General features: G+C 49.3%; 2 protein-coding genes across 16 annotated transcripts in view; one reads left to right on the top strand and one right to left on the bottom strand.

Annotated features, from left to right (window-relative positions):
* rpl19 (ribosomal protein L19) overlaps positions 1–24,214 on the bottom strand; it is a 219,666-nt gene that overhangs the window by 94,708 nt on the left and 100,744 nt on the right. The gene's annotated exons all lie outside the window — the stretch shown is intronic.
* arhgap23a (Rho GTPase activating protein 23a) overlaps positions 1–24,214 on the top strand; it is a 51,967-nt gene that overhangs the window by 14,993 nt on the left and 12,760 nt on the right. For 5 of the 15 annotated variants that reach the window (XM_078083589.1, XM_078083591.1, XM_078083593.1 and 2 more), the window contains exons 2-7: positions 14,485–14,688; positions 16,897–16,921; positions 17,316–17,408; positions 18,556–18,634; positions 19,483–19,537; positions 20,904–22,527. In XM_078083589.1, coding sequence (XP_077939715.1) covers positions 14,485–14,688; positions 16,897–16,921; positions 17,316–17,408; positions 18,556–18,634; positions 19,483–19,537; positions 20,904–22,527 — 2,080 coding nt within the window. Of the gene's footprint in view, positions 1–7,350; positions 7,500–8,398; positions 8,969–14,484; positions 14,689–16,896; positions 16,922–17,315; positions 17,409–18,555; positions 18,635–19,482; positions 19,544–20,903; positions 22,528–24,214 lie in introns of those variants that run through there. The other 10 variants (XM_040190019.2, XM_040190022.2, XM_040190024.2 and 7 more) reach the window with 6 other exon arrangements.

Genomic DNA, 24,214 nt, shown 5'->3' on the forward strand with positions numbered 1-24,214 from the left:
TAACAAGATAGAGCGAACCCTGATCAGACGGCCCGAAACACAGCGAAGCAACGGAAAGTTAAGACTAATCAATCCTCATAACCGGCACAATACCTGCAGTGTTCGCTGCCACGCTGCTCTTAAATGTCCTCGGTTTCAGAGTTGGTGGGTGATCAGGCAAAGTCTCTCAATCATCATTTAATATTATAATAATAATAATAATTATAATCCTAATAAATACACATGGCTTAATGTTATAGAATTTAAGGGGAAATTATGATTGACAAACCCTTTCTGGGTAAAATAACAAAGTATAAATGTTATTAATGGCAAAGAAAATATGAAAATCCTCACATTTTTGCGTGAAAAAAAGGACTCCATTGATTTATTGTTGGCTCATTAGTTTTCTTTTAACGGACATACCAGTTAAACAACTCCATGTTTAAAATCAGTCGGCTATCCCTACCGTCAAAAACTATTAACATCTAAAAAAACATCTCGCAGTTTAAATGAATGTGTGCAATATTAGATTGCATATGACCACTAAACTCAGTTATCACTTTTTAACCGAATAAATCATTTGTGTTACGAGTTAGAAAACATTCAAGTCCATAGTTAACTATTGCCTGAAGAATCTCAGGAGGCTCCAGGTTTTGTAGCTCGGCCAGGAAGTCGTAAAGCAGCAGAAGGAGAGTTGCGATGATGTTTGCACTTTCCGAGAGGTCCCTCTGCGCGCCCTGCGCGGCCGTCAGGCCGGTTTCTTCAGGGTTAGTGAGCCGGCGCGCTGACCTCTATCTGTACTTCCTTAACATCCCGGGCATAAGTTCAAGCGGGTTTCGGGGTGAAGAGGAGGAGGAGGAGGAGGAGGAGAAAGGAGGAGCTTTGACAGTCCGGTGAAATCACGGGATAGAGATTAGCAGGAAGCTAATGCGGAGCGGTGGATTGTTGAGATGCGCTGGGGTTGTTTTCCTGATGCACAACAGCGCCTCTGTTTACATGTTCACCAAGATCCTCTCAAAGGATACGACTGCAGTGTTTCATTTGTTGATTTCTGCACTGGTGACCCGAAATCAGATGTCAGTATTGAAGTCATGGTTATAAAAGAATACATTTTCAGGATTGATCTGTTTATGTGCTTTACCTTTTGCCGAGGCTTATGCACAAGGACTTGAAGTTTGGGAAACCGCTGTCCTGGCCCTCACCAACGCCCCTCGTTACGTCTGGTTTGTTTAATTTCAACACTAACAAGTTATGCTTTCACAGGAAGTCACTTGCTGATAGCACTTCTTGTCACGGTGAGGATGCCGGGCAACGATTGTGGTCTTGTTTCTTTGTTGTCAAAGTATCACAGTTATTGCATGAACATCAATGTTCCTCTGAGTGTTTGAGCGGGACGGAGGGAACTTCTCAACCAAAACACTATCGGCACGCAAATCTAGTCTGAGCTTGTTTCTCATTCGCGTCATTTAGAGCTTCTTTCTCTTTTGGTTCCCTGTGTGTGTGTGTGTGTGTGTGTGTGTCGTCCTCCTAAATCGCAGCGTTCTCGTTTTCTCATGTCTCCGTGTCTCCGATCCGATCCCCTCTCTGTTACCTTCTTTGGTCATCTCCTCTCGAGATACTCTTGTTTAGAACTGCTGTGGATGCTTTCATTTCTCCAGTTTTTTTTTCTTTCTGAATGTGCGGGCGTGGGCGCTTCTGCCTCGACTCCTCTGAGCCGAATGCCGTCCTCACAGCACGAGGTATTCCCATGTAAGCTTGTGCTTCATAAGAGCTCTGTCTCGGTACGATTCCTGTGTATCCTTCTCAGTTTACAGAAGGAGAACTAACGGGACTGTATGTTTCTGTTAGCGTTCCTCTTTGCTGTAAGCGTTGCCAGTGTGTCTTTCGCCTGGATAACAGAGTGAAACCATATGTGTGTGTGTGTGTGTGTGTGTGTGTGACTCTCATATCTGCAGTCACAGTCCAATGCTGTCATCCCACCGGGAAGCCAAAACAGGGAGTCAACTGAGACCAATGATCGCTAGAGGTCTGACCTTTTTTTTCTTCTTCTTTCTGGTCATGGAACGGACAGTTTATTTCTGCAGGGGGACGGGGACGGGAGGGGTGGGGGGTGTCAAAAACCCTGAGCGGTTGCCACCCCCTGCATTCAAAGGCTGCTAACACCAAGTGACAGGAGGTTAAAAGCACAGACACAACATCGGCACGGCATATGGATCGTGACACAGAAAAGCAAACAGCGCACGCCACGCGGCACCGCCTGTCCCCCACGGACGTCCTCGCTCTGCAGCGTCTCTCAGACCGGAGCAGGCCGCTGGATCGGCAGTGCGTGCAGATCCTCTTGTTTTCACAACATGCCCCGGCCGGCAACGACGAAGAAAAGGGGGGATGTAGTCTCCGCTTTCGGTCTTCAGACTCGGCCAGGTTGAAGAACTCGCACAATTTACAGAGTTGATTTGTCCGCACAGGACAATTCACCCGCCGGTTGGTTGATCATGTGTGTGCACGAGTGTCTTTTGCCCAGTGGCGCTGTTTGTTCAGCCCTTCAAGAGGTCAGCGCGAGCCCGCGAAGAGTCATGAGGGCCGGGGGAAAAAAAACAATTTAATTCTGGGACGGTTTCAGAATAATACACTTTAATTGTGGATTCGTCCTTCTGTGTCAGGAGCATGACCGCCATGTGTGAAGGAGTCCACTAAGAGCAGCGTACACGTGAGCATTTATCGAATATATTCCCATCAAGTACCCCAAAGCAATCCACAGATTCTCAGGGGACTTGCGATGTGTCAGTGGGAGCCTCATTGGGAACTATTTTTGGATAATATAAAATGCTGCTCTGAAGGCTCCCTAAATGGCTCCTGTACACCCCCGGACTCCGCTTTGAGGATCGCTGGACCGCGATCCCGTGCCAACAGCGTGCCGGAAGACTTCCTCGCCGCGGCGTGAGCGGTGGTGCGTGGCAGGAATGTAAAAACCAGATGACCTCAGATGGAAACTCCAGGGCCGTCGGAGGCAGGCAGGCCACCTCGCTCGCTCTATTAAACTCCCCGACTCCCAATCTGCAGTCCTGCGCCTCCCCGGCTCAGTTTAGCCTCCCGATCTGGCTCAGCATCGCCTGCCCCCCTGCCACGCCCCAGAGGTCGGGCCGTGGCCTCATTTGGCTCAGACGCACGGTTTGGGGTCCAGCTCTATCCTCCATCCTTAGCCGAGGAGCCCAGCAACGTCATCCTCCCAAGTTCCAAACTTATAATTTTCAACTGTTAATGACATAGAGACCGAGATGAGCTAAATATATATGTAGGTTTGTAGAGGGGGAGCAGCCAAGAAAGACGGGGGGTTCAAGAGAGGCCTGCCCTTCTCACAGGCGTAGACTGGGATGGGGTGGGTGGGGGGGGTGCTTGCTGGCGTGCAGTGGTTTTCTGCTGCCGAGGCCTGCTCCTTAAAACCACCAGAAAAGAAACATAAGAGGCTAAAAAGGAGAAAGAAGAAAAGGCGAAGGGGGGGGGGGGGGGGGGGGGGGGCCTTATTGAAGCAGAGCTCAGACGCGACGCTCTGATTGCTCCCAGCGTTTGTGGTCGTACAGACGGGGCGGGGGGAGTGTGTGTGTGGGGGGAGGGGGGGGGGGGGTGCAGTGCAAAAGGAGCAGCCCTTTGCACTGTGTCGTCATAGGCCTCATGGAGTGTACACGCACACCGTGGAGACAGATGTGTCCGCTCCAGAGAAACTTCAGCCGCTGCTTCAGGATGTGGCAGTCGGGAAGCGAATGTGAGAACGAAAGCATTTGACACCTTTAACTGGAACAGATTGGTTGGTTCAATGTGCCGTTCATTCATTTTTCATTCATTCATTCATTTCAGTGGTAACTGTTTAAAATTCCTATTTCCGTTCTTCTGACTACCTCCAGATTCTTTCTAAACTGAGTATCAAATGACCCGACGTGGGAGATTTTAAAGTCCTGAAACATGACACTCCCTAAAAATTCTGCCGTGAAAACCAATTCCAGACCCGCAATAAGCGCAAACGTCTCGGCCAACGTCGTCGCCCCGCAGGGGTTTTTCTCATGCTGGAACAGAGGCGCCTTACTGGTTCTCATGGCAACTGTCTGCATGGAGGTGATGGCTGACTGTGATTTATTATAAGAGAACACTTATATACACAAAAGCATAGAATATTTGTGAGTTGTTTAGGTTGTTAAGATGTGTCCTGAACGTAGTGAAAGCGCTCCGCTGAAGGAGACACTCCCCTCACCCCCCCCCGCTAATTGGGTTGAAGTGGGGCACCGCCTCTCCACTTACTGCGCAGGGGAACATAGCGGAGCATTATCCCTGCAGCCATCCCACCCCGCTGCTCTCACGCTGCCACGGGCTCATCGAACACGAAGACAGGTCGAACAGCGTCCAATGATTCAGCAACATCCCGATGTGACCGACACGCATAGCATATGTGTGCATTTGGTCATGCTCGCAGTGGATGGGAGGTGATGGGAGTGTGTCTGCTCTCTCTTCACCATCTGCTCCCTCTGACTTCCTCGCTGCTTTATATAACTCTGTGCTCTCATTTCTCACTGTCTAACATCTGTCACCCCCAACATCCCCTTTCCCATGAGCCCATGTAGCAGATTTTGCATGATGGACTTATATATATTTTTGTCTTCTGGATGGATTTACAGTTGGTTTACATTTATAACTACTGGTCATGTGTACAGTCGGTACCTGAATATGTTTAGTTTCTGGGCTGTTGTGACAAAACAAGACAGTTGAAGACGTCCGCTTGGACTATTATTATTAACTATTATTTAAGGAAGAAAAAGGCCCAAATAACATTGTTAAATTGGTTTTACTTTAACAATCAATGTATTTATTTGAATTTCAGAGCTTATACTATTAGCAGATGAATTTTGATTAATCAATAGACGGAAAACAAAAAAGCGAAGCGTCACAAGGCAGACACACCATAATTTGGTTTGAGATTTTTTTTTCTCCATCTTCGGCCAAACTGAAAATCTTTTGGATTTCACACAAAACAGGGCACTTGAAGTTCATGTAATAATCGAGATAATAGGATGACTTGACGATGAACGTAATCATCGGTTGCAGGAGTAATTGTCTCAAGCTGTACTGACTGATTTGTACACAGTCATAGTGATTATATTAATGGATGAGTACCGACACGCATGCGCATTGCTTTCTGAAGAGGTGCATGCATTCAGGTGGGCATCTTCAACTGCTAAAATGCTCCTGCAGCATTGTTGTTGTTCGTGTTATTGTATCATGCCTGGTGTGGTCAGGGAAGGGGGGGCGGGGGCGGACCACCCAGCTCCCCTCGGCTGTGGGATGACAGGATATCTGACCCTTGCGCATTTTGTCTCCGAGTCCACCTGCTCCGGTCTCAGGACTTTCCACCTCAGAGCTCACAGCAGGTGTGACCTCCATGACCCTAACCCAAACCACCCCCCCAAATCAGATGTTATTAATTAGTAACTGACACGAGGGCGCAGATAACGGCCAGTAGGTCGACTCACTCTGCACAGTGCACACACATCCCCATGCCAGCCGCTGCAGCAAAAGTTCAGTTGTGTGTGGCTGCGTGTTGGGTGTCCGCCCTTTGCTCCGTCCCATGTGTCCCGCTCTGCTTTTTCTCCCCCATCTGCAGTTGGACCGTGTAGGAGCTGCCCTCTAGTGGCTGCTACTCCGAGCGCTGCCAAACAGCCCGATAGATCCCGTGCAACTGATATTTACTGGAGATTAATGTTCAAATTAACCTGCTTAAAACCGCCGCGCCGCTTTTTTCTCCCCCGTAATCCAGATTACTGATTTGTCTAGACGGTTGGATGGACTCCATCGCTGTGCACCAGTGGGTCAAAATCCAATTCCTTCCCTTAGGATTTTCATTCTTTTGATCAAATAATTTCAGATTTTTAACAGGTCTGACTTTATTAAGCATTAATTGTTATATTTTTCCAAACCGTAATGATGCACAGCCATGAACCTTGCAGTACAATGATGTTACTTAGTACCCTTAGTTACAGGAAACCGTCGCGGTGCATCATGCATATTTCTATGGTTCTTCTTTTTTTGTCGTTCGTGGCAACAACCCGATCTTAAGGACGGGATTTACACTCCGACCTCAGAAAGCTTCTCCTAAATAATCTTTCAAAAGTCCAGATTCCTTCGGCTAATCCTCGGCGCCGCTCTGACCCCTCTCCGTGCATCTTCTGAACTGCTGCAGCCCGTGTTTAGAGAACCCCCCCCCACATGGTTGTGTCTGCGGCCCGGTTTGTTTGTGACACGCCAACCGACGGCTCACTGCCCGTCTTCTCTTCTCTTTCCTGCGTGCTTCCTGTCATGCCTCATTTTCATCCTCCCCCTCGCACCTACTGTGTCGGCAAAGAAGTTTTGTCTTGTGAGGCACTCACAGGGGGAGGGGGGGAGCGTCTTGTGTGCTAACCTGCAGGCCCACGGTCACGTTATCAGTGTGAGACGGGGATTAAAACATATCACCAAACTAATCTGTCCGTTGCACCGACGACCCACGCTCTGCTGCATGCACGCCCCCCCCCCCACCTTTTCTCTTTTCCACAGACGTGTTTATCAGAGAGCAGAACGGTCAGATTAGCAGCACGCGACGGGCTGTTTTAGATTTTTTTTTTCCAACCTCAAGAGCTTGGAGCCGCCGGGTCACTAACTGTTGTTGTGAAGATAACTCAGCGCTGCTTCAGATACGTGTCAGATATTGAACCCCTGCCGGGCCGTCCGCTGGCGGCACACTGGCGATCTGTGATTCCCTCACACACGTGTGTGGGTTAATGTGACCCCCCCTCCTCTGCCCCCATTCTCAAACCCAGAGAGAGGAGAGTAACCTCCCACCGCCACAGCCCTCTGACTTTATGAGGCACCCTAATTACATAGTCTGGTATATTTATACTCAGTGTATGACTCAATAGCACACATGTGGCATCTGTGCGTGCGTGTGTGCGCGTGCGTGTATTTGTGAAAGTGTACTTCTTCAGGGATGGAGTGGAGTGTTGTTCCAGCAAAATGTGTGTGTCTGCACTCACTGAAAAAGTCCGGTTCTTGGAGTTGCTCTTCGATGGAAAGTCTGTGATGAACTTGGGGGGCATTAAGTTTAAATGACGCGGTTGTTTACCAGGCAAGTTGCATTATGGGAAGTGTAGGATCGATCCGGTGTTTTCCGACATGGTTGGCCAACATGTTGTATGAAGTAGTTATATGTCTTGTGCGCTGCTCCATTGACTTCACCACGTTTCTCTCAATTCACCGCCATAACGAACCACGCGAGCCTGCGGTGCGCGTGCTTGTCCACGGGGTACGGGCGGCCCTCTCTCCGGTCGAGTCCTAACTTGTCCCGCCGTGCGGCAGGTGAAACCTGTCTAACCTCGTTGGTAGCGGACGTGCGGCGCGTTGGCAGCGATGCGCGTTGGAGGGGAAAGTCAGTCGTCTGAAACAACATGGTCACCTGTCTGCCGATCTCTCTCTCGCACGGATTCTGGACACCTGACTGTTTGGTGAGAACTCTGCCGGGTGGGCGAGGTCACTTTTCTGACTGATTTAGTGGTGTGGTGTTTAGGTGTCACTCTGCTGTGTGTGTGTGTGTGCAGGAGTTTGATGAAGAGGTCATGTTGACATCAGGTAGCCGGTTTATTTTGAGAGCACTTCTTACCCTCATCTTCAGCTTTTTTCCATTTGCTCCTCTCACTACCATCTTTCCTCCTCTATTTTCCCCTGTTAAGCAAAAAAAAAGCGAGCGAGACACTGAACAGCAGCAAGGCAAATGTTTTCTTTTCCCTTTGTGCTGGAAATTGCCCTTTTTCTCTCTCTATTTTATTCTTTTCGCCCCCCCCTCTCCGGGGGAAGGGAGGGCGGGAGAGGCAGGACCGGCTTTTGTGGAGTTTAGCGCCTGGATCACAGCTTTGTCACTTGTGTTTGTGTCGCTCTCGCACACTCACACACACACACACACACACACACATGCAGCACACGTGCGGGGCCCTAAAGCTTCGTCTGCAACAATCCAGTGGATTTAGCCGACAGGAGACATCTCCGTGTGGACCAACTTGGCCTCCGGCGTCTGTCCGGAGTTCTTGGATTAAGCTGCAGAGTTCCAGCTCACTGTACAGTGCAGTTGTTGGTTGGCTGACGACTGTCGGACCGGCTCCCGCGGAGGGAGGGATTGTTTGGATACGGATTGAGTGACACAAACAAGGAAGAAAGAGACTTACTGAGTGAGGGATGAAATAGCCGACGGCTCCTGAGATAAAGACAGTTTTGGCTCCGGATGACGGTTGGATGAAGGCAGAGAGGGAGGGAGAGAGAGAGAGAGAGAGAGAGAGAGAGGGAGAGAGACCTCTGGGAGAGCGCTGTGTGTTTTGGGGGTGGACGGACACTAGCAGGGGGGGAAGCTGTCACCGTGTGTGTGTCTGTAGCCAAACCAGACCTACCTCCGATGCCGGCGCCTCACACACTGCTCCATCTGCTGCCCAGGAGCCCGCCGGCCTGCTTTCCCTGGACTCAAACCCTCGGAGAGAGTTTTTTGGATGTGTGTGTGTGTGTGTGTGTGTGAGACTTTGAGAGCTGACTCCCGGAGGTCATGAGGCTGCGATGTTGAACTGTTGAGATTAACCTTTGTGACAGCGATGGAGTAGCTCCAGCAGACGGGTAGACTCTCGATTCAACAGTCAGGTTCCTTGTGTGTGTGTGTGCGTGCGTGTGTGTGTGTTTGTCTGAGCGGCCTATGTGGGCGCTGAGGGATGCGGATCTGAAAAAACCGCGCGCCGCGATGCCCGCCGCTATGCTCCCGTGCCCTTCGCCGGCGGGGCCCGACTGGAGCTTCCAGAACCCGGTGGGGGTCGACTGCAGCTCCCCCGAGCCTCGCTGCATCTGGCTGGCGGTGCTCCGCGGCGCCACGAGTTCAGTTCAGCGAGCCACGCCGCCCGCCATGCCCGCCGAGCACGGCCAGAAGCGTCTGCATCCCGGGGTAAGGAGAGGTCCTCCTCTAGGGGCCGTACACGTCGCTCTGTCGCTGCAGCTGAAGGAAAACCGAAATACAATCTTTAAGTTTTTTTTTTTTTTTGTGGTGCCATCGCAGGGAAACGATTTTTCCGATTCATTCATTGTTTGGCTTTTTTATTTCAGAAAATGTTCACCAGTTATAGATCAGTGTGTCGACCGACTCATCGACTTAATGGTGCAATCGCACGTTGGACGGAAGGATAAAAGCTCCTCCTGCGCTTTGCTTACCCAGATTATCGGGGCATATTTCTGTGGCTCCTCAGAAGCACCGCGGCCCCTCGGTGAGCGCTGCGTGGGATGAAACGCCGCCCGCGGAACTGTTCCCACTGTTTAAAGCCCGTTAACCTCTCGGCTGGTGACCGTTTCTTTAACCTCCTCAGCGTGCGGACAGCTGCGTTGCCTTCAGGCTGCTTTTGTTTGCCGCTCACGGTGTCTTCGACACAATGTGGTGGCCCCTTTTTGTGTGGATGGATTAAGATTATTACTGTGTGTGCTCGTAGGTGGCCGTCTCTTTGAGCTGTCAACCGCTTCTCACCTGGGATGGGATTGTGATAAAATAATCAAATGTTCATCATTAAAGGCGAGCAGCTACCAGTACAAAGAATTATTCGGCTATTTATATAAATGGTTATCCTATTTTATTCAAGTGCATTTCCTCCTTTAGTAGATTACGCGTTGAATGTTGGCATTTCCATGAAATATGATTAAACTTTTTTTAGATTTCTCTACGCCACTTCTTTCTAGCTTTTCCAACAGCTGACGTGAGACCTTTTCGGCGTGATTCTGTCCGTGCGGCTCATCGGCCCTCGTTCCTGCCAAGTGCCACTTTTTGCGAGTTCTTGGGGGAAGCTGTGCGGTTGCGGACGCCATCCCCTCCCCCTCCCCCCCAAAATGGCCGAAGAATTTAGGGCATCTCTTCCGTGCATGTTCTCATTTCAGTGTCGGCATCTATGTGGAACATATACCCCCCCCCCTTTTTTTTTTTTACAGTCCCCCCCCCCCCCCCCGACCCCCGATGACACACTGTCACAATGAGGAATGTGGGGGGAGGAGAGGCCGTATTAACACAGCTGGGACAAACACACAATGTACGCTGTTTTGTTTGAAGAGAGATGTGTGTGTGGTAGAGAGAGAAGTAATATAGGTCGACTTGTTTCATCTCAATGAGGTTGTGTACTGTTAACAAAAATCCATACATTCTCTGAATGGTCTTTTTTCGGGGCTGTTTCCCGTCCTTCATGGAGGAAAGCGTGAGGGATGAAAGTGCCACATTTAAAGTGGCATCTCCTCATCACGCACTGACTACATGCCACGTGCCTACCGAGCTACCAAAGTCCTCCTGTAAAACTAAACTAAGACAGCTGCTTCTCCTCCTGCTGGGCTCAGGATTCAAATCCACAGCGTATCAAACGGTGTGTGCGCTTAGACAAAAGATAAGATGTTTTTGCCCTTCAACTAGAACACCCTGTTTAACCGCCATTGCATCATCACCTGTTGGCCCAGTTGAGCCGGCAATGGGGTCAAACTGGTTTTTGAGCAAACATACTTTATTCATATTGACACGTAGGTGCTTACAAATATATATACACACACACACACACACACACTAAGTCTCACATGCACGGCTCATTTGCTTAAAAATGCTCGCCGCATGTCTTGATTCTGAATCCTCGGGGTGGAAAGGCCTTCACAGCGAGACACAGGATGCATCCTGCGGGGCCGGTCATGAAATCGGCATCGCTCTTCCCGTTCCCTCCTGGCAGCCCCGGCCCCGGGCTCGCTGCCGCAGACAGCCCCGGCCAGCGGGATTAAAGGCTCGTCAGCGTTTGGAGCGTCCGTAAAGCTCCACTTTTCAAACCGGGTTGCAGCTCTCAGCTGTTTAGAAGAGCATTGTTGTTCTGCCCTGCTGGGGTTTTAGCAGGACCACCGGCTTCCTGATGGCCGCTGCATTCCTGCGTACTGCTTTGGAGTGTGTGTGTGTGTGTGTGTGTGTGTGTGTTGCTGACGACTATGGCCTGCAGCAACAATATCATCATGTCCTAGAAAAGCCTCTTTGCAAACGCAAAATCGAATTTACTGGATTTTCTGAAAGATTATCACCCGCAGTGTTTATTTTTAGCATTTGTTGTGATTTAGCAAAGCTGTTGGACTCCAGATTTTGGCCCAAGATTCCATGGATTTGCATTTCTAACCAAACCGGCGTGTTATCATCGTACCAGCAGGGCGTCCTCTGCCCTCCACTTATGTTATGTGTCGCCAGTCATGTTTAATTGAAATTAGGAAGGGATATAACCACAGGGAAGAGCTTTCTTCTGTGTGTGTGTGTGTGTGTGTGTGTGTGTGTGTGTGTGTGTGTGTGTGTGTGTGTGTGTGTGTGTGCGCGCACACTCCACTTTACACACCAAACACACACTCAAAGCAGGAAGCCGTCGCGTGGCGTTACAAGCTGCTCTGCATATTAAAATCCAATTGTTTCTCGGGGCCGCTGTTTTTCTGTGTGTTTTGATGACATCATTGAGGTGCTAATTGGATCCCTCGCGGCTCTGCATAATCTGAAGAGCATTCGGAGTTCATTTTGTTATTGTAATTAGTTTCGAGAGGCGAGGACGTGTTTGGGGGGAAAAAAGGGTGCAAGGATGCATTAGGAGGATGAAATGTCAATAAGCAGAGCGAGGTTTCCCTTCTCTGTGCCCTGGGGCCGCATAGGAAGTCAGGTTTAGACTTAGAAACCGCAGGAAATTCTTTCCAAGTGCTTCGTTGGTTAAACTAAGTGCCTGGAGAGGCCAGACGGTGTCAGCAAGTTTCGGCCCTTTTTTTATATTTTTGCTTTTTGGATGAAAGCGGTAGAAGACCAACTGGTCGCGTCGAGGTGACGGATGCATGAGAGAGAGCTTTCTTCTGGCTTCAGTAGACTGAAGACTCGGGCAGAGCGGGCCAAAGCAGGGGTGGGGGGGTGGGGGGGCGCACATCCCACACGGTCCAGAGCAGCCGAGCGGGGAACCGTGCTGGCTCAGAGACCCGGTCAGAACCCGTGTGTTTTGGATAATCACAGGGTTTGGTATTCCCAGTGCCGGGAGGGGCAACGCGGTCGAAACCGACGTGCTGGAGCCTGTCCCTCGCTGGAGCCCGATACTCCTCCTCCTCCTCCTCCTCCTCCTCATCCTCTCATTCACTCTCTCTGCGCTCCCTCCCCTCCTGGGCCGATTACAGTGTGTGTGTGCTTTGACTTGTCAAAGCCAAACCGCTCCCACTGAGGAATTCTCGTGCTCCTTTTCACCCTGATGCTCTTTCATTTCCTCTTTTTCTTTTTTACTCTTTGTCTGTCCCTTTTGTCTGCATCATTTTTATTCGACGCCTCAAACATTCCTCCTTCCTCAAGCACTTCTTTATGCTGTGTTCTTGCCACAATAGGGGCCTCAATTCTCGCCTCTTTGAGAAAATAGCAGGGGTTGCTTTACGTTGTTTAGACTGCCAGACTAAGGAGCATGCTTTGTGTGTGGAAAGTATTTATATCTCTGATATATACACCTCATGGATATCTAAATATACTCTACATACGCTCTCTCTCTATGTACAGAGATATATACATCTGTGTATGTTTTAAGTTTGCAGGTACATGATGGAGTAAACTTTTCCCTCACGTACAAATTTCCCGTTTGCATACAAACAATTCATCTAAATTGCATCTGTAAACTTGAGCCACATTTCAGAAATAAATGTAACGATCCAGCCATATTTTCCATGACTGTGATGTTTACAGTAGCGGAGATTAAAATATGCAGAGAGGACACAATAGCATGTGCTGATAGAGGAAGAGGAGGAACGTGCAAGGAGGGATGAAGAGGAGTGAACGAGTTGATTTTATAGTATAAAATCTGTAATCGGTTTTATTTATAAGAGCAGCCGCCCCACAACGCTATCAAGCCTCCTGCTTCCAGCCACTTCCTGTTGTGTGGCCGCATTACAGGCCTGTCAGGGCAAGTGTGTGTGTGTGTGTTTGTTATATATCAGTGTGTGTTTGTGTGTGTGTAAGGGCAGTAGGAAGTGGGGAATCGTGGGGTGCTCCTTTTGTTGCGGGTAGCAGCTCGTTGTCCAGACATATTCATTTTATCACGTTAAAAAACACACACACACACACACATTGACACACCTTCAACCGAATAGCAAAGACAAGTTTAGGTGTATAGCCGATAACGGCTGTTTGGTGCACCTAATGTGCTTTGTTAATTGTTGCCCCTCGAGCGCTCTGTTTGACTTTGGCTCAATATGAAAAACCACCAAACCGCACCTAGAGCGCCGTAAACGCAGCTAGCTGTCTGTCCATGTCCTCACGGAACCAGGCTGTGTAGGCATTCATTTGAGGTTTTTCCATATTTGTTGTTCATATTCTTTAACATTTCTTGGATGGTTAAAATCCAGTACGACTTGTATCAAACCTGTTTTCTTTTTAATTATCTTGCTAATTAATCACCTGTTATTCTAGTATAACAGGTGATTAATTAGCAAGATAATTAAAAAGAAAACGGGTCAGAATAATAATCAACAACAATTTCCCTGAGCACAAATGTTGTTATTTGGGTTGCTTTGTCCAGTCAGAAATATAAAACCCAAACATATTCAGTTTGCTTTTAGAACAATAACCAAATAAAGCAGTATGTTTCGGCCATTGTTTGATGGGTTGAGGTGACACATGGACGATTATAGCGTAAACAGCGGAACATTTTTGAAAATGCACCACGAGATCACTAAACCACAGACGGCTGGACTCCTCCTCCTCGCTCCCGCCTGTTTGGTCAGGTGATTGCGCTTGATTGACGGATGTGGGTCGTCGGGGCGGCAGGAGGGTGATAGTTCTCACGTGTGTCTGTCAGCTGAGCGAGCCGCGCTTATTGACTCTGCTTCAGGAACGACATATCAAGCGAGCGGGAGTTCATATTCTCCCTGGAGCCTTTCCCTCTCTCTCTGTGTGATAAAACACATGTCGGAAACCGGGTTTGATGCCGTCTACGCGTGGCCCTGCTGGATAGCGGATGTGCTCATAGACCACGTTGTTCTGAGGCTGATCTGACTCTGAGCTTTGCCCGGGATTCCAAGAGGAAGTCGTCCCCCAGCAGTCGAGGGGGGATTTAACCCGTCTTGCCCTCTGGGGTCACCTCGTGCATCTTCAGGGAGAACTGCATTATTTCTCTAGTGTTACTGTGGTACTAATTATGAGAAAACACTGTAGATCAGCATTTAACAGGCAAACTGATACTACACCCATGTGCATACCTTTCTATATGTTCTGCATGTGTAATTGGAAACAGAGATCTACTTGAAAGTAATATTACTGTACATTCATTTATTTATTTTCCAACTTTTCTGTGTGTGTTAATTGTATTAACGAGATATTCCATGCGCTTTGGAGAACCAAACCTTCCATCGAATCACATCAAAAACACACACAAACTGTGCTGAATCTCTCTCTCTCTGTGTCCACAGGGTAAGGGGCGGAGGGATGGTCTCTCCTCAGCCGGCGACAACCCTCGGCCGCCGATGGCGACCCGGCCGGGAAGGGAGGGGGTCGGCGTGGGCTGGAAGGGTCCCCGGACGCTGGTCCTGCACAAGAACTCCCTGGGTTTCGGTTTCACGCTACGCCACTTTATCGTTTACCCTCCCGAGTCGGCGCTGCACACCAACCTCAAGGTGAGACCTGCGGGCCCGCGGCAGATTGGACTTTCAAGTTGTTGAGCGCTTTTGAATTATGTTAAATACACACAGTCTTAAGCCTCGTGTTTTTCTTCCTTCTCATTTAGCATCGTAAAGTTATTTTTTTTTTTAAACTTCCATGTTTATTTTTACGGCACACATGGTCTCCATTTCATCCCTGCTGGTATTTAAAAGGGTTTCACAGCCGATTTGAGCTCGGCGATAAAGCCAATCGTACTATAGTCGGGGGTCAGAGAGTTTGAGCTGATTTTAAAAGGATCTCGCAGACTGAGGGAGAAAGCGAGCACACTGAGCAAAACAAGCACGTGGCAGGCAGTTAAAAAAGCTACAAACAAGATTTCAAGACTAAATAACAACGCAACTCATTTATTATTAGTGGACACAACAAAATTTCCCATTTGGAGCTTCTCCATAACAAAGCAAACAGACAGAGTTCATCACTTCAAAGGCCTTGGTGGTTGTTTAGTCTCTGCTGAATTCAGGTTCGTCCTGATGTTTTTGGAAACGTCCTGTGTGAGTGAGCGGATATTCGGCTCTCTGAGGTGTGTGTGTGTGTGTGGGGGGGGGGGGGGGGGGGGCAGGCAAACGGCTCCAGATGTGAAATTGAGGGGAATACGGAGGCTGGGGTGAGCCAGCTGAAACAAGGCCTCTATTATTTTTCTACCACCCCACCATCCAGCAGCTGCCGACAGGAACACGGATTGAATGAGGCCTGTTGTCTTAGCCTGGTACCACTCCCTGGCAGTCAGGCCGTACCAGGCCGGCCTCGGACAAAGGGCCCACTGCTGGCCTTTGGCCTCGGTTCTGTCCTTGTCTCCTCTGCCTCCAGCGTCACATGGGGTTTTGGGACAATCGGACTCACAGAGCCGCCCGTTCTTATCCGGAGAGCCGCCGTGGAAGTCTCCCAAATGACCCCTCGCTGTGACCACTTAGAGGCAAACCGGGTGCATGACCCGATTCAGCGTTTATTTCTTTGGTGTCTGTCGGTCCTGAAAGTCTTTACGAGTCTTCAATTATATTATCCAGAACAAAGATCCTTCTACTGTGTGGTCCCAGCATGATTCATCTCCGTCTTTGAAAATAGATGTAATAAGTGGCGTTTTAAACTTTATAGGCTCTGCTTGATCTACTCAATGATTCTTCACTGTGGACAAGAACTTCTACAAATTGACTAATTGTATGCAAAACGTGTGCTTAGTAAGATGTGTTTTTTCTACGGCCCATATCAAAAATCACTCTCTCACCAAATTACATATTTTGTTTTGTGAAATGTGATCTGCTCAGCAAACAACATCAGCCCAGCTAATGAGCTATTTTCTATCTTGCAGCAAAATATCAATTTCGAGCAAAAATTGCAGTCATACAAAACTCAAATTGTCCTTCGATGGACCAGATGAAACAGTTAATTACTTTGACCGAGTTTAATAGTTGGATGGGTAGTTTTTCACAGATCCCTTTCAGCTGCTTCACACCTTACAGGTCCAGACCTGTAGGTACAGTGTTTCCCCGAGATGCCCAAACTCTTGTGACCATCCGTCACCGTCTCCACCTCTGTCCCGGATGCGTTCAGTCTGGAGCTGCCGAGTTGTCGAGTGTCCCCCGACTCGGAGCTCCATTCTGGGGTCGGCAGCTGTTCTTTCTCTGCCTCTAAACCCCCCGCCATTGTCTACAGGAGACAGGAATTAGCCCACTCAGCGCAGCATAAAGCCAGGCAGCAGTCAGCCCACCGTGCCCCTAACCCCAAACTGTCCACTCAGCTCAGTATACGTGTGTGTGTGTGTGTGTGTGTGTGTGAGTGTGGACGTCCTGCAGCTATCTAATCTCACCACCAGCTCTGTGTGTTTATGACCCATGACGTCATGACTACCTGCAGACGGTTCAACCTGAAAGTCTGTCCCTGTGTCAAAGCTAAACTTCAAAATAAAAGCAGACAGTTCTGTCTTGGGACGAGATGCTAGGGAAGTGCCTGGTACTTCAAATTATGATTATTATTACGAAAGCTGTTGATGAGGATGAGTTGAGATTTTAAACTGTGTTGTGTTGATTTTAGTATTAATAGCTGACACTCTTGCTTGTTTTGGGCCCCAGGTGTCTAATTTTCTCTGAAACGTCAACATTGTCGGCTCTATGGATGAATTTGACTTGAATATGAGCAGTAATTCTGTCTGTTTCTGTTCTTTGCAGGATGAGGAGAACGGTAACGCTAAGGGTAAGTGTTTCTAGTTTTCTTCCTCATCGGACAACAAATACAAATACACAGAGGGATAACAGTGACGTAATGAACTAGGATCTCCTGCATTCCCTCCCGTCTCTCCTCCTCTGCAGCCTAACTGCGCCCCCTGCAGGATGCTATGCAACACTGCATCTAGAGTACAAACTGTCTCGGCCAGCTGAATTTGGATTATCGTATAAGAAGAATAGGCAATGGCTATTACGTATTACTGTGTAATCCCCGGCCAGGAAGATCACAAACAAAATGAATTAAAAGCTTTTATTTCTTTAAAAGCGTTAGCCTGCTCTTGCTATTTATAGATGAGAGGCTTGAGAGTTAACAAAATCATTTATTTACGTCTCATTCTCCTTCTTTGTCTCCTGTCGTGAAGGGTACCAGAAAGGTCGACTGGAGCCGATGGACACCATATTTGTGAAGAGTGTGAGGGAAAAAGGGCCGGCCCATCAGGCGGGCTTGTGCACAGGTAAAGGGAACGTGGTGCAGGATTATGGACATCCTGATTTGCATTGTAAATTTGTCGGGGAAGAGCTCCGGTCACATGAGACAGGAGAGGGGGTTTGCCAGGATAAACAACGAACCTTCTCTCATTTGCAAAGGGTTAGATAACCTTAGAATAAACAAGCAGTCGAAGCTGAACGGGGAGGATGACAGTGATTATAATAATAGTACAAATTGAGTTATTTTTACAGCTTATTCCATTTAATGAATAGTACAATTCCAGCTGAGGCATTTTGAACAAGCTGAGACGAGAGACTGATTTTTGACTAAGACAGATTTAGAAAGAGAGTCAACACAAGATTCAATAAAAGCACGGATTACCTCAAATTAGACCGGATGACAGCTCACCTACTTCATGTCGGAGAAGGTTTCTTATGTTGAATTACGCCTTCTCAGTTTTGCTTTCATTACGCTCACTTTGCGACGTCGGACACTTATACGGTTCAGGGACAATACATGTACCGGTATAACAACTCCGATCTTCACGGCCACTTGAACGTGACGGATGCGTTGAAGCGTTCCTGTTGTGTCTTGTTGCCACAGAAGGACAGCAGTCCACTCCCAAGGCGCCCAGACAGAACAGACTAGTACTGCACGGTGCATGCTGCAACACAAGCCGGCACGTCCAGAAAGTCACAAGCAAACACACACACAGGCTGAGCGCATAGAATGTGTTTCAGCCTGGATGAAGCCGTTGAGAACGCATACGGACATTGAACGCGTAGCCGTCCGGCAACGTGGGTCGTCCATCGCGACGGGTCGAGACGCTTCCGTTTTGTTCTCTGACCTTTGTTCTCTTTTTAGCCCGGACAAGGGCAAGGGAAAAATTGTTGAATAATATTCTGTATTTATTTAGTTTTGTCCCTGGTGTTAACAGGCCTTCAGGCTAAAACTCCTTGTATGCCTCACTTAATATAAATAATAGACTTGATGTTTTGCCCGCAGTTTTTTGTCTAAATCAGCCACACCTCTGCCATTAGAACTTGACAAGTGAAGGATGACTTTGTAGTAAATTCAATTACACATGCTTTGTGTCGCTTGAAAGGTCAAAGGTCAACATTAACCTGTAATATGTGCTGAATACAATAAAATCAGATTTCTGTGCCTTGCAGGGGATCGGCTGGTGAAAGTGAACGGAGAGAGTGTTCTGGGAAAGACGTACTCGCAGGTGATAGCCCTCATTCAGAACAGGTAAGACCTCCGGCCCGTCTGCACTTCCAGCTTTCGGTCTGTTGATCTAGCGAACCATTTGTTTGCTTTTTCTTTGCGCCTTCACCATCGACATGGACACACAACAGGTATTCCTCAGTATTCGTTTGCTGCGGCGTCTCCTACTTATTCATGGTGCTCGGCGTGGTCTCAAAGACTCAAAGACGGATACCGCTGCTCTGCAGAGGAGTTTAGAGCCTTGAAAAGGTGACACTGGACTCTGGAAGGTTTTTCATCTGGTAAAACTATTTAATCGTGATGATCTTTAACTATCAGTTATTTCATTTCCTTCATCGGTTGCTGAACTTCCAGAGAGAGGTTGGAGGTCAGCTGCCGCGTAGCCGGCTGGTCAGCTGGACACGTGAAAAAAGCTTTCGTCTCCTGATATGAGATACGTGTTTATCTGCTGCTCCAAACTAGAGATCTGTTTACCTCATAGCAAGGAACTCATTAAGGCCTTTGCTGTGATACTAAATGCAACTCATAGCAGAAACAGTAAACCTGTATAATGATTTTGGGGATGAAAGTGTATTCGATGTGGATCAGTCCCGTCTGTCTCCATCCACTTAACAGAGCCAATGAAGTCTTGATACAGGGTTTGGTGGGTTGATTCTATGAGTCCCCGGTGTCCACTTCGCTGTTGATGTTTTAGTTTAGTTAAACATTCCTATAAATGAGTCAGAGCACTAATAAAAAAACACAAAAATCTATTTTTGTATCTCCCACTTTACATGAAGCACCAGGTCAGGATATTGGATGTGCGCCTGTTTTTATTTAACTTCATTTTTCCTGTCCTCCCCTCTTCTTCCTCCCTTGCACATGTCTGACAGTGAAAGTGTGTTGGAACTCTCCATTATGCCAAAGGATGAAGACGTGCTTCAGTTGGTAAGTGTGAGTATGGTATTTTTCACGCACCTTCTCTGAACAAACTTGCCCACACATATCCTGCATCGCACACGAGGCTTGAGAAGCATTTGTCTTTTATATTTTGCATTATGCTGGGACACTGCGGGACACTGCAGGACACTGAGGGACACTGCAGGACACTGTCGGAGAATGTAGAGACTTTGTTGGGATGCCGTTTGTCAGAGGCTCACTGCTCCGTGTTTAGATTACATCACGGATTCAGTAAAAGCCGCGAGTGTCCCGACTGTCAAAGCTTAGATTTGAAAAAAAACAAATTTAAAAACGTCTCGGTGCTCGCTCACACTCCCATTTACTGTACAGCGCATTTTTGTCGCTCCACAAGTTGCTCACATGATCAGACATGCATCAACCGTCGCCCCTCCCACCGACCTGGAGCACCGTGTCAACACACAAAACCAGATACCGCACGATTTGAGTGGAGCTTCTGACACATCCAAGAACGGCAGCGCTCCTGCCGAAAGAGGTCAAAACATGGCTCTCCATTAACGTATATATCACTGCCAAATCTTAACATTATGAACCCACTCCTCCGTCCTGACACTCCTCCCCTCACTGTATCTGCTGCATTCCTAGCATGACATCAGCAGTGCTGCGCCTCCTTCCACACTCCCACAGGGTGGAGCAGAGCAGAGCAGGAGAGGGAGGAGAGAGGGAGTTTGGAGCGATCCGACAGCGGGGAAAACAAGGGAGAACGTTTACAAAATCCATCCCAAAAAAGTGGTAGAAAACCAGGAGAAGGGCTGAACGTGTCTGTCAGAAGAGTGTTTGTGGTAACGCGTCTTCCTCCTCGTCCTCTGCTGCTCCTCCTCTGTGACTGTTTGTCTGTGGTGACTACAAGCTTAACACGCAACCCGAGGAATGACTCTGGATTCGGTTGTCTGGTACAGGTATACATTAGAAAACTTTTCTCAAGCTTTCCTTAATTGTGACGCCGATGTAGCCGGTGGTTTTTTTTGGTTATGAAGTTGTGAATGATGCTTTAAATGCGACAGTGTGGCTTATTGACTGTAGTACTGGTTTGTTTATGCGCTCGAAATGTTGAATGGGCAGGTCCTTAAGTGCCACACTGCGGATACGTACCCTGTTATGTGTGTATACGTGACAGCTTCTACAGCGAGCGGCGCGTATCTGTGTTCAGAGCGGAGGGGCGACCCGGGGTTGAGCCGACGGGTTTGGTCAGTGTTGTCGTCAAACTTGTTTACCGGGAAAGCAAATGAGTTGGAGTCGTTAACCGTCACACGCGCGCGCTCACCTTCTCCCCAATGCGGGATTGCGTCTCTCGTCTCACCTCACCTGTCCTCTCCGTCTTCCTCCCCTCTCCCAGGCGTACTCCCAGGATGCCTACCTGACGGGCAACGAGCCCTACGCAGGGGGAGCCGAGTACCTCCCACCACCGCCTCCCCTCTGTTACCCGCCCACCAAGGCCACGACCCCGGCTGGAGCCCCCTCGCCTGGCTCCATGTGCCAGAACCAGCTGGATAATTGGGGTCGCTGGCCAAGCTCTTCCAGCCCCTCTTCGCCCCTGGACAACCGCTCCGCCGTGGGCAGCCCCGCCAGCTGGCAGGAAGGACGGGCAGGAGAGCCGGGCGGCGTGGGTCACAGCAGCCCGGCCCACCGCACGGAGGAGATCCAGTACGGCATGACCAGCCAGCAGCCTCAGGGGCAGACCAGGGGCCGCTCCTACTCTTCGTCGTCCTCGTCAGGAGGCCCTTTGCCCAGCCCGCTGCAAGTCCACTACTCAAACCACCACGCCGCCAGCTCCTCCCACGCTCAGCCGCGCAAGTCCGGCTCGGCCCGGACCGGTCCCCCCCAGCCCCAGGTCAGCCATGGCCACACCGAGCGCCGCCAGCAGGCCCTCTCCGAGTGGTACCACAACCAGGCCCCCGAGCGCTCAGGCCGCAACATGCAGAGCCGCCACCGCAGCTTCTCTCAGGACCGGCTCAGTGATTCGAGGAGGCAGCAGCAGCAGCGGTCGGGCGGGTGGCCGCACAGCGCCTCCCAGGACACGCTGCTGTTACTGCAGCAGTCGGGACCGGGGCCGCAGGGAGAGCCCTACTGGTCGTACGGAGATTGGGAGGGGGCCCCGGGCAGGGCCACTAACTACACCCGAACGCGCTCCGAAAACCTGCTGGCGCAGTACGGTGGCCACGGCCGCTCGTTGGAGACGCTGGACCGAGCGGCAGCCGGACTGGTCTCGCCTCATTTCGAGAGGCCCTCGTGGCCCCAGCAGGCTCCGCAGCCGCCCCCCAGGACTGACGCCCACCCGAGGCAGGGGAACCATTACGGTGCGGCGCAAGCTCCCCCGATGCCCCGACACACACCGTCGCATTCTAAACACCACCCCCAGACTCAAACCCAGGCCCACCACCAGGCTCAGTCCCAGCAGGTGGCCCCGCAGAGCAGGCGGCTCCCGACTGGGCAGAGCATGGACGACCAGCCGGTGGGCTACCGCAGCTACAGCCCCTCTTTTTACCGCAAGACGGGTCGCATCATGCAGCAAGCGCACTCTTTCAGGGACCCTTCGTACTCCGGCCCTCACATGAACTGGAACCCAACGCCTAAGACGAGCCCACCAGAAGGCACCGCGTCCCCCCTCGCCGCCTCTGCCGCGTCCCACCTCGCCTCTTCCACCCCCGAATCCCAGGACAAAGCGTACCGGCCGACGAACCACGAGAGGGAACGAGGGCCGGTGGAGGGGCAAGCGGAGGCGGCGGCGGCGGCACAAACCCAGGAAGTGGTGCTGAGGCAGAAACCCCCCACCGGGCGAAGGAACGCCCACGGCATGCGTCACCCCCACTACGCGCTGCCCATGGACGGGCTAGAACCCTCTTTGTTTTCGCCTGACCCCCAGGACGCGGCTACGGCCCCGGGAGCCCCACGGAAACCCAATGGCAACCTCGCCCCCCTCCCCATAGAGGACGACTCCCTGGCCTCGATCCCCTTCATAGGTAAGCAAGGAAACGTATGAGCTCCTCGTGCGGCTCCTTCAACAGCTCAATCCCTTCTCAAAAAACTCAAAAACTGACCTTGAGAGTTCATTGCTTCCATTCTAATTTTTAATCCTCACCGAGTGTTTATTGAATATTAGGGAAAGCTTTACTGAGAGGAAATGCAGACGCTCTAATTCTGACGGAATTATGATTTTGGGGGAATGTGTTCAATTTCCTTCTCGTCTGTCTAGTGAGGCTCCGGCTCTTCTCAGATGCAGTTTCCATTCTCTCATAGAGATTGCGTGTTTGTCTGTGAATGTTTGCATTGGGTAATACCGGTACTTCCCGCTGCCTTACAGACAGCATTAGTGGTTTGATTGAATCATATTTGATGGGAATTTAGAAATTCCCGTCTGCCTCTGGTCGCTAAGGTCACCTCACAATGCTGAGGAAATGAGGTCTTAACATCCTGAATGTGAGTGAGTGTGTGTGTGTTTGTGTTTTTGTATGTCTGTGATAATACCTGTCATCACCTCCTTTTAGTATCAGATATTCGTGTTTTTATAGTAAATGTTAGCTAACACGCCATGCACAGATAGAAGATTGTAAACAAACGGCATATTAGCATTGTCATTGGGAGCCTAATGTCATGCTAGCATTAGCATTTAGCTACAGCAGTACGGCATCGCGGAGCGGCAGGCATGGCTATTCAACAAACGGGTGACATGTAAACAATTTTATGTGCGTCTTCTTTACAGCTTGGCTCTATTTCTACATTGGGTCATTTTGCCTATAAATCATACCTACGGAAAGAAAACTAACTAAACACCTAAAAAACAACAACAAATTAATCCAAATATGTTTGATATTTTGACATTTTGGATTCACTAAAAGCAAAGAAATGAAACGTTATGTTTAGGAAAGTCCGTGGTAGGATAGCCAGAATGACTTGAATGAACTAGATAGTGCCAGCTGTAATAGGACAATATAGTAGGAGTTTGTTCTTTGCGTATATGAGGCTGTTTGCATGAATATACACAGTACATTTATGGCCTATATGTCAGTATCACTGGCAGGTGATTGTGGTCATGTCCCAGCTTGTTTCCTGCGGTAAAACGACTAAATGAGAGCGGCCCTCTGGCTTTATGTTGCCTTGACATGTACGGCGGCCATTAAGTCAAAGTATGTGCAAATGAAGTTAGTTGATCACGTGAGCTGTGCCTCCATCATCCTCTCAGCCTGAGGAAGACAACCGCTGCTTACCTTGATGCCCAAAAGATTCAAACCAGCTGCGTTTCACCCTTTGACCCAACGAGCATCTACATTTGAGCCCATCCACACTCTTTTAGAATAAAGGTAATTTACACAACGAGAATTCAGCAGAATGTTCAAAGCAGAAGGAATCTCTCTTTCTCTCTGTCCGCCTCTCAGAGCACATTCTTGGCTCGTGCCTTCACCTAAATTAGATGAAACCTGGCAGTCAGAGCTGCAGGCAGGGACACGTCTGATGGCCACAAACTGCAACTAGGCTAGATTCTCCCCATAGACAAGAACATAACTTTTTATCTTTTCTGCCTCACCATCTTGTTATTGCAAAATGCTGGTATGATCCGGGCCTGTTTTAGGAACATGTGATTTAATTGTCGTCCGAAGTCATTCTGGTCCGTGAGGTACGGACCACGAAGGCGTCTCGTCGAGATATAGA

Source organism: Gasterosteus aculeatus, chromosome 11, assembly GCF_964276395.1.
Source record: "Gasterosteus aculeatus chromosome 11, fGasAcu3.hap1.1, whole genome shotgun sequence".
Classification (NCBI taxonomy): Eukaryota; Metazoa; Chordata; class Actinopteri; order Perciformes; family Gasterosteidae; genus Gasterosteus; species Gasterosteus aculeatus.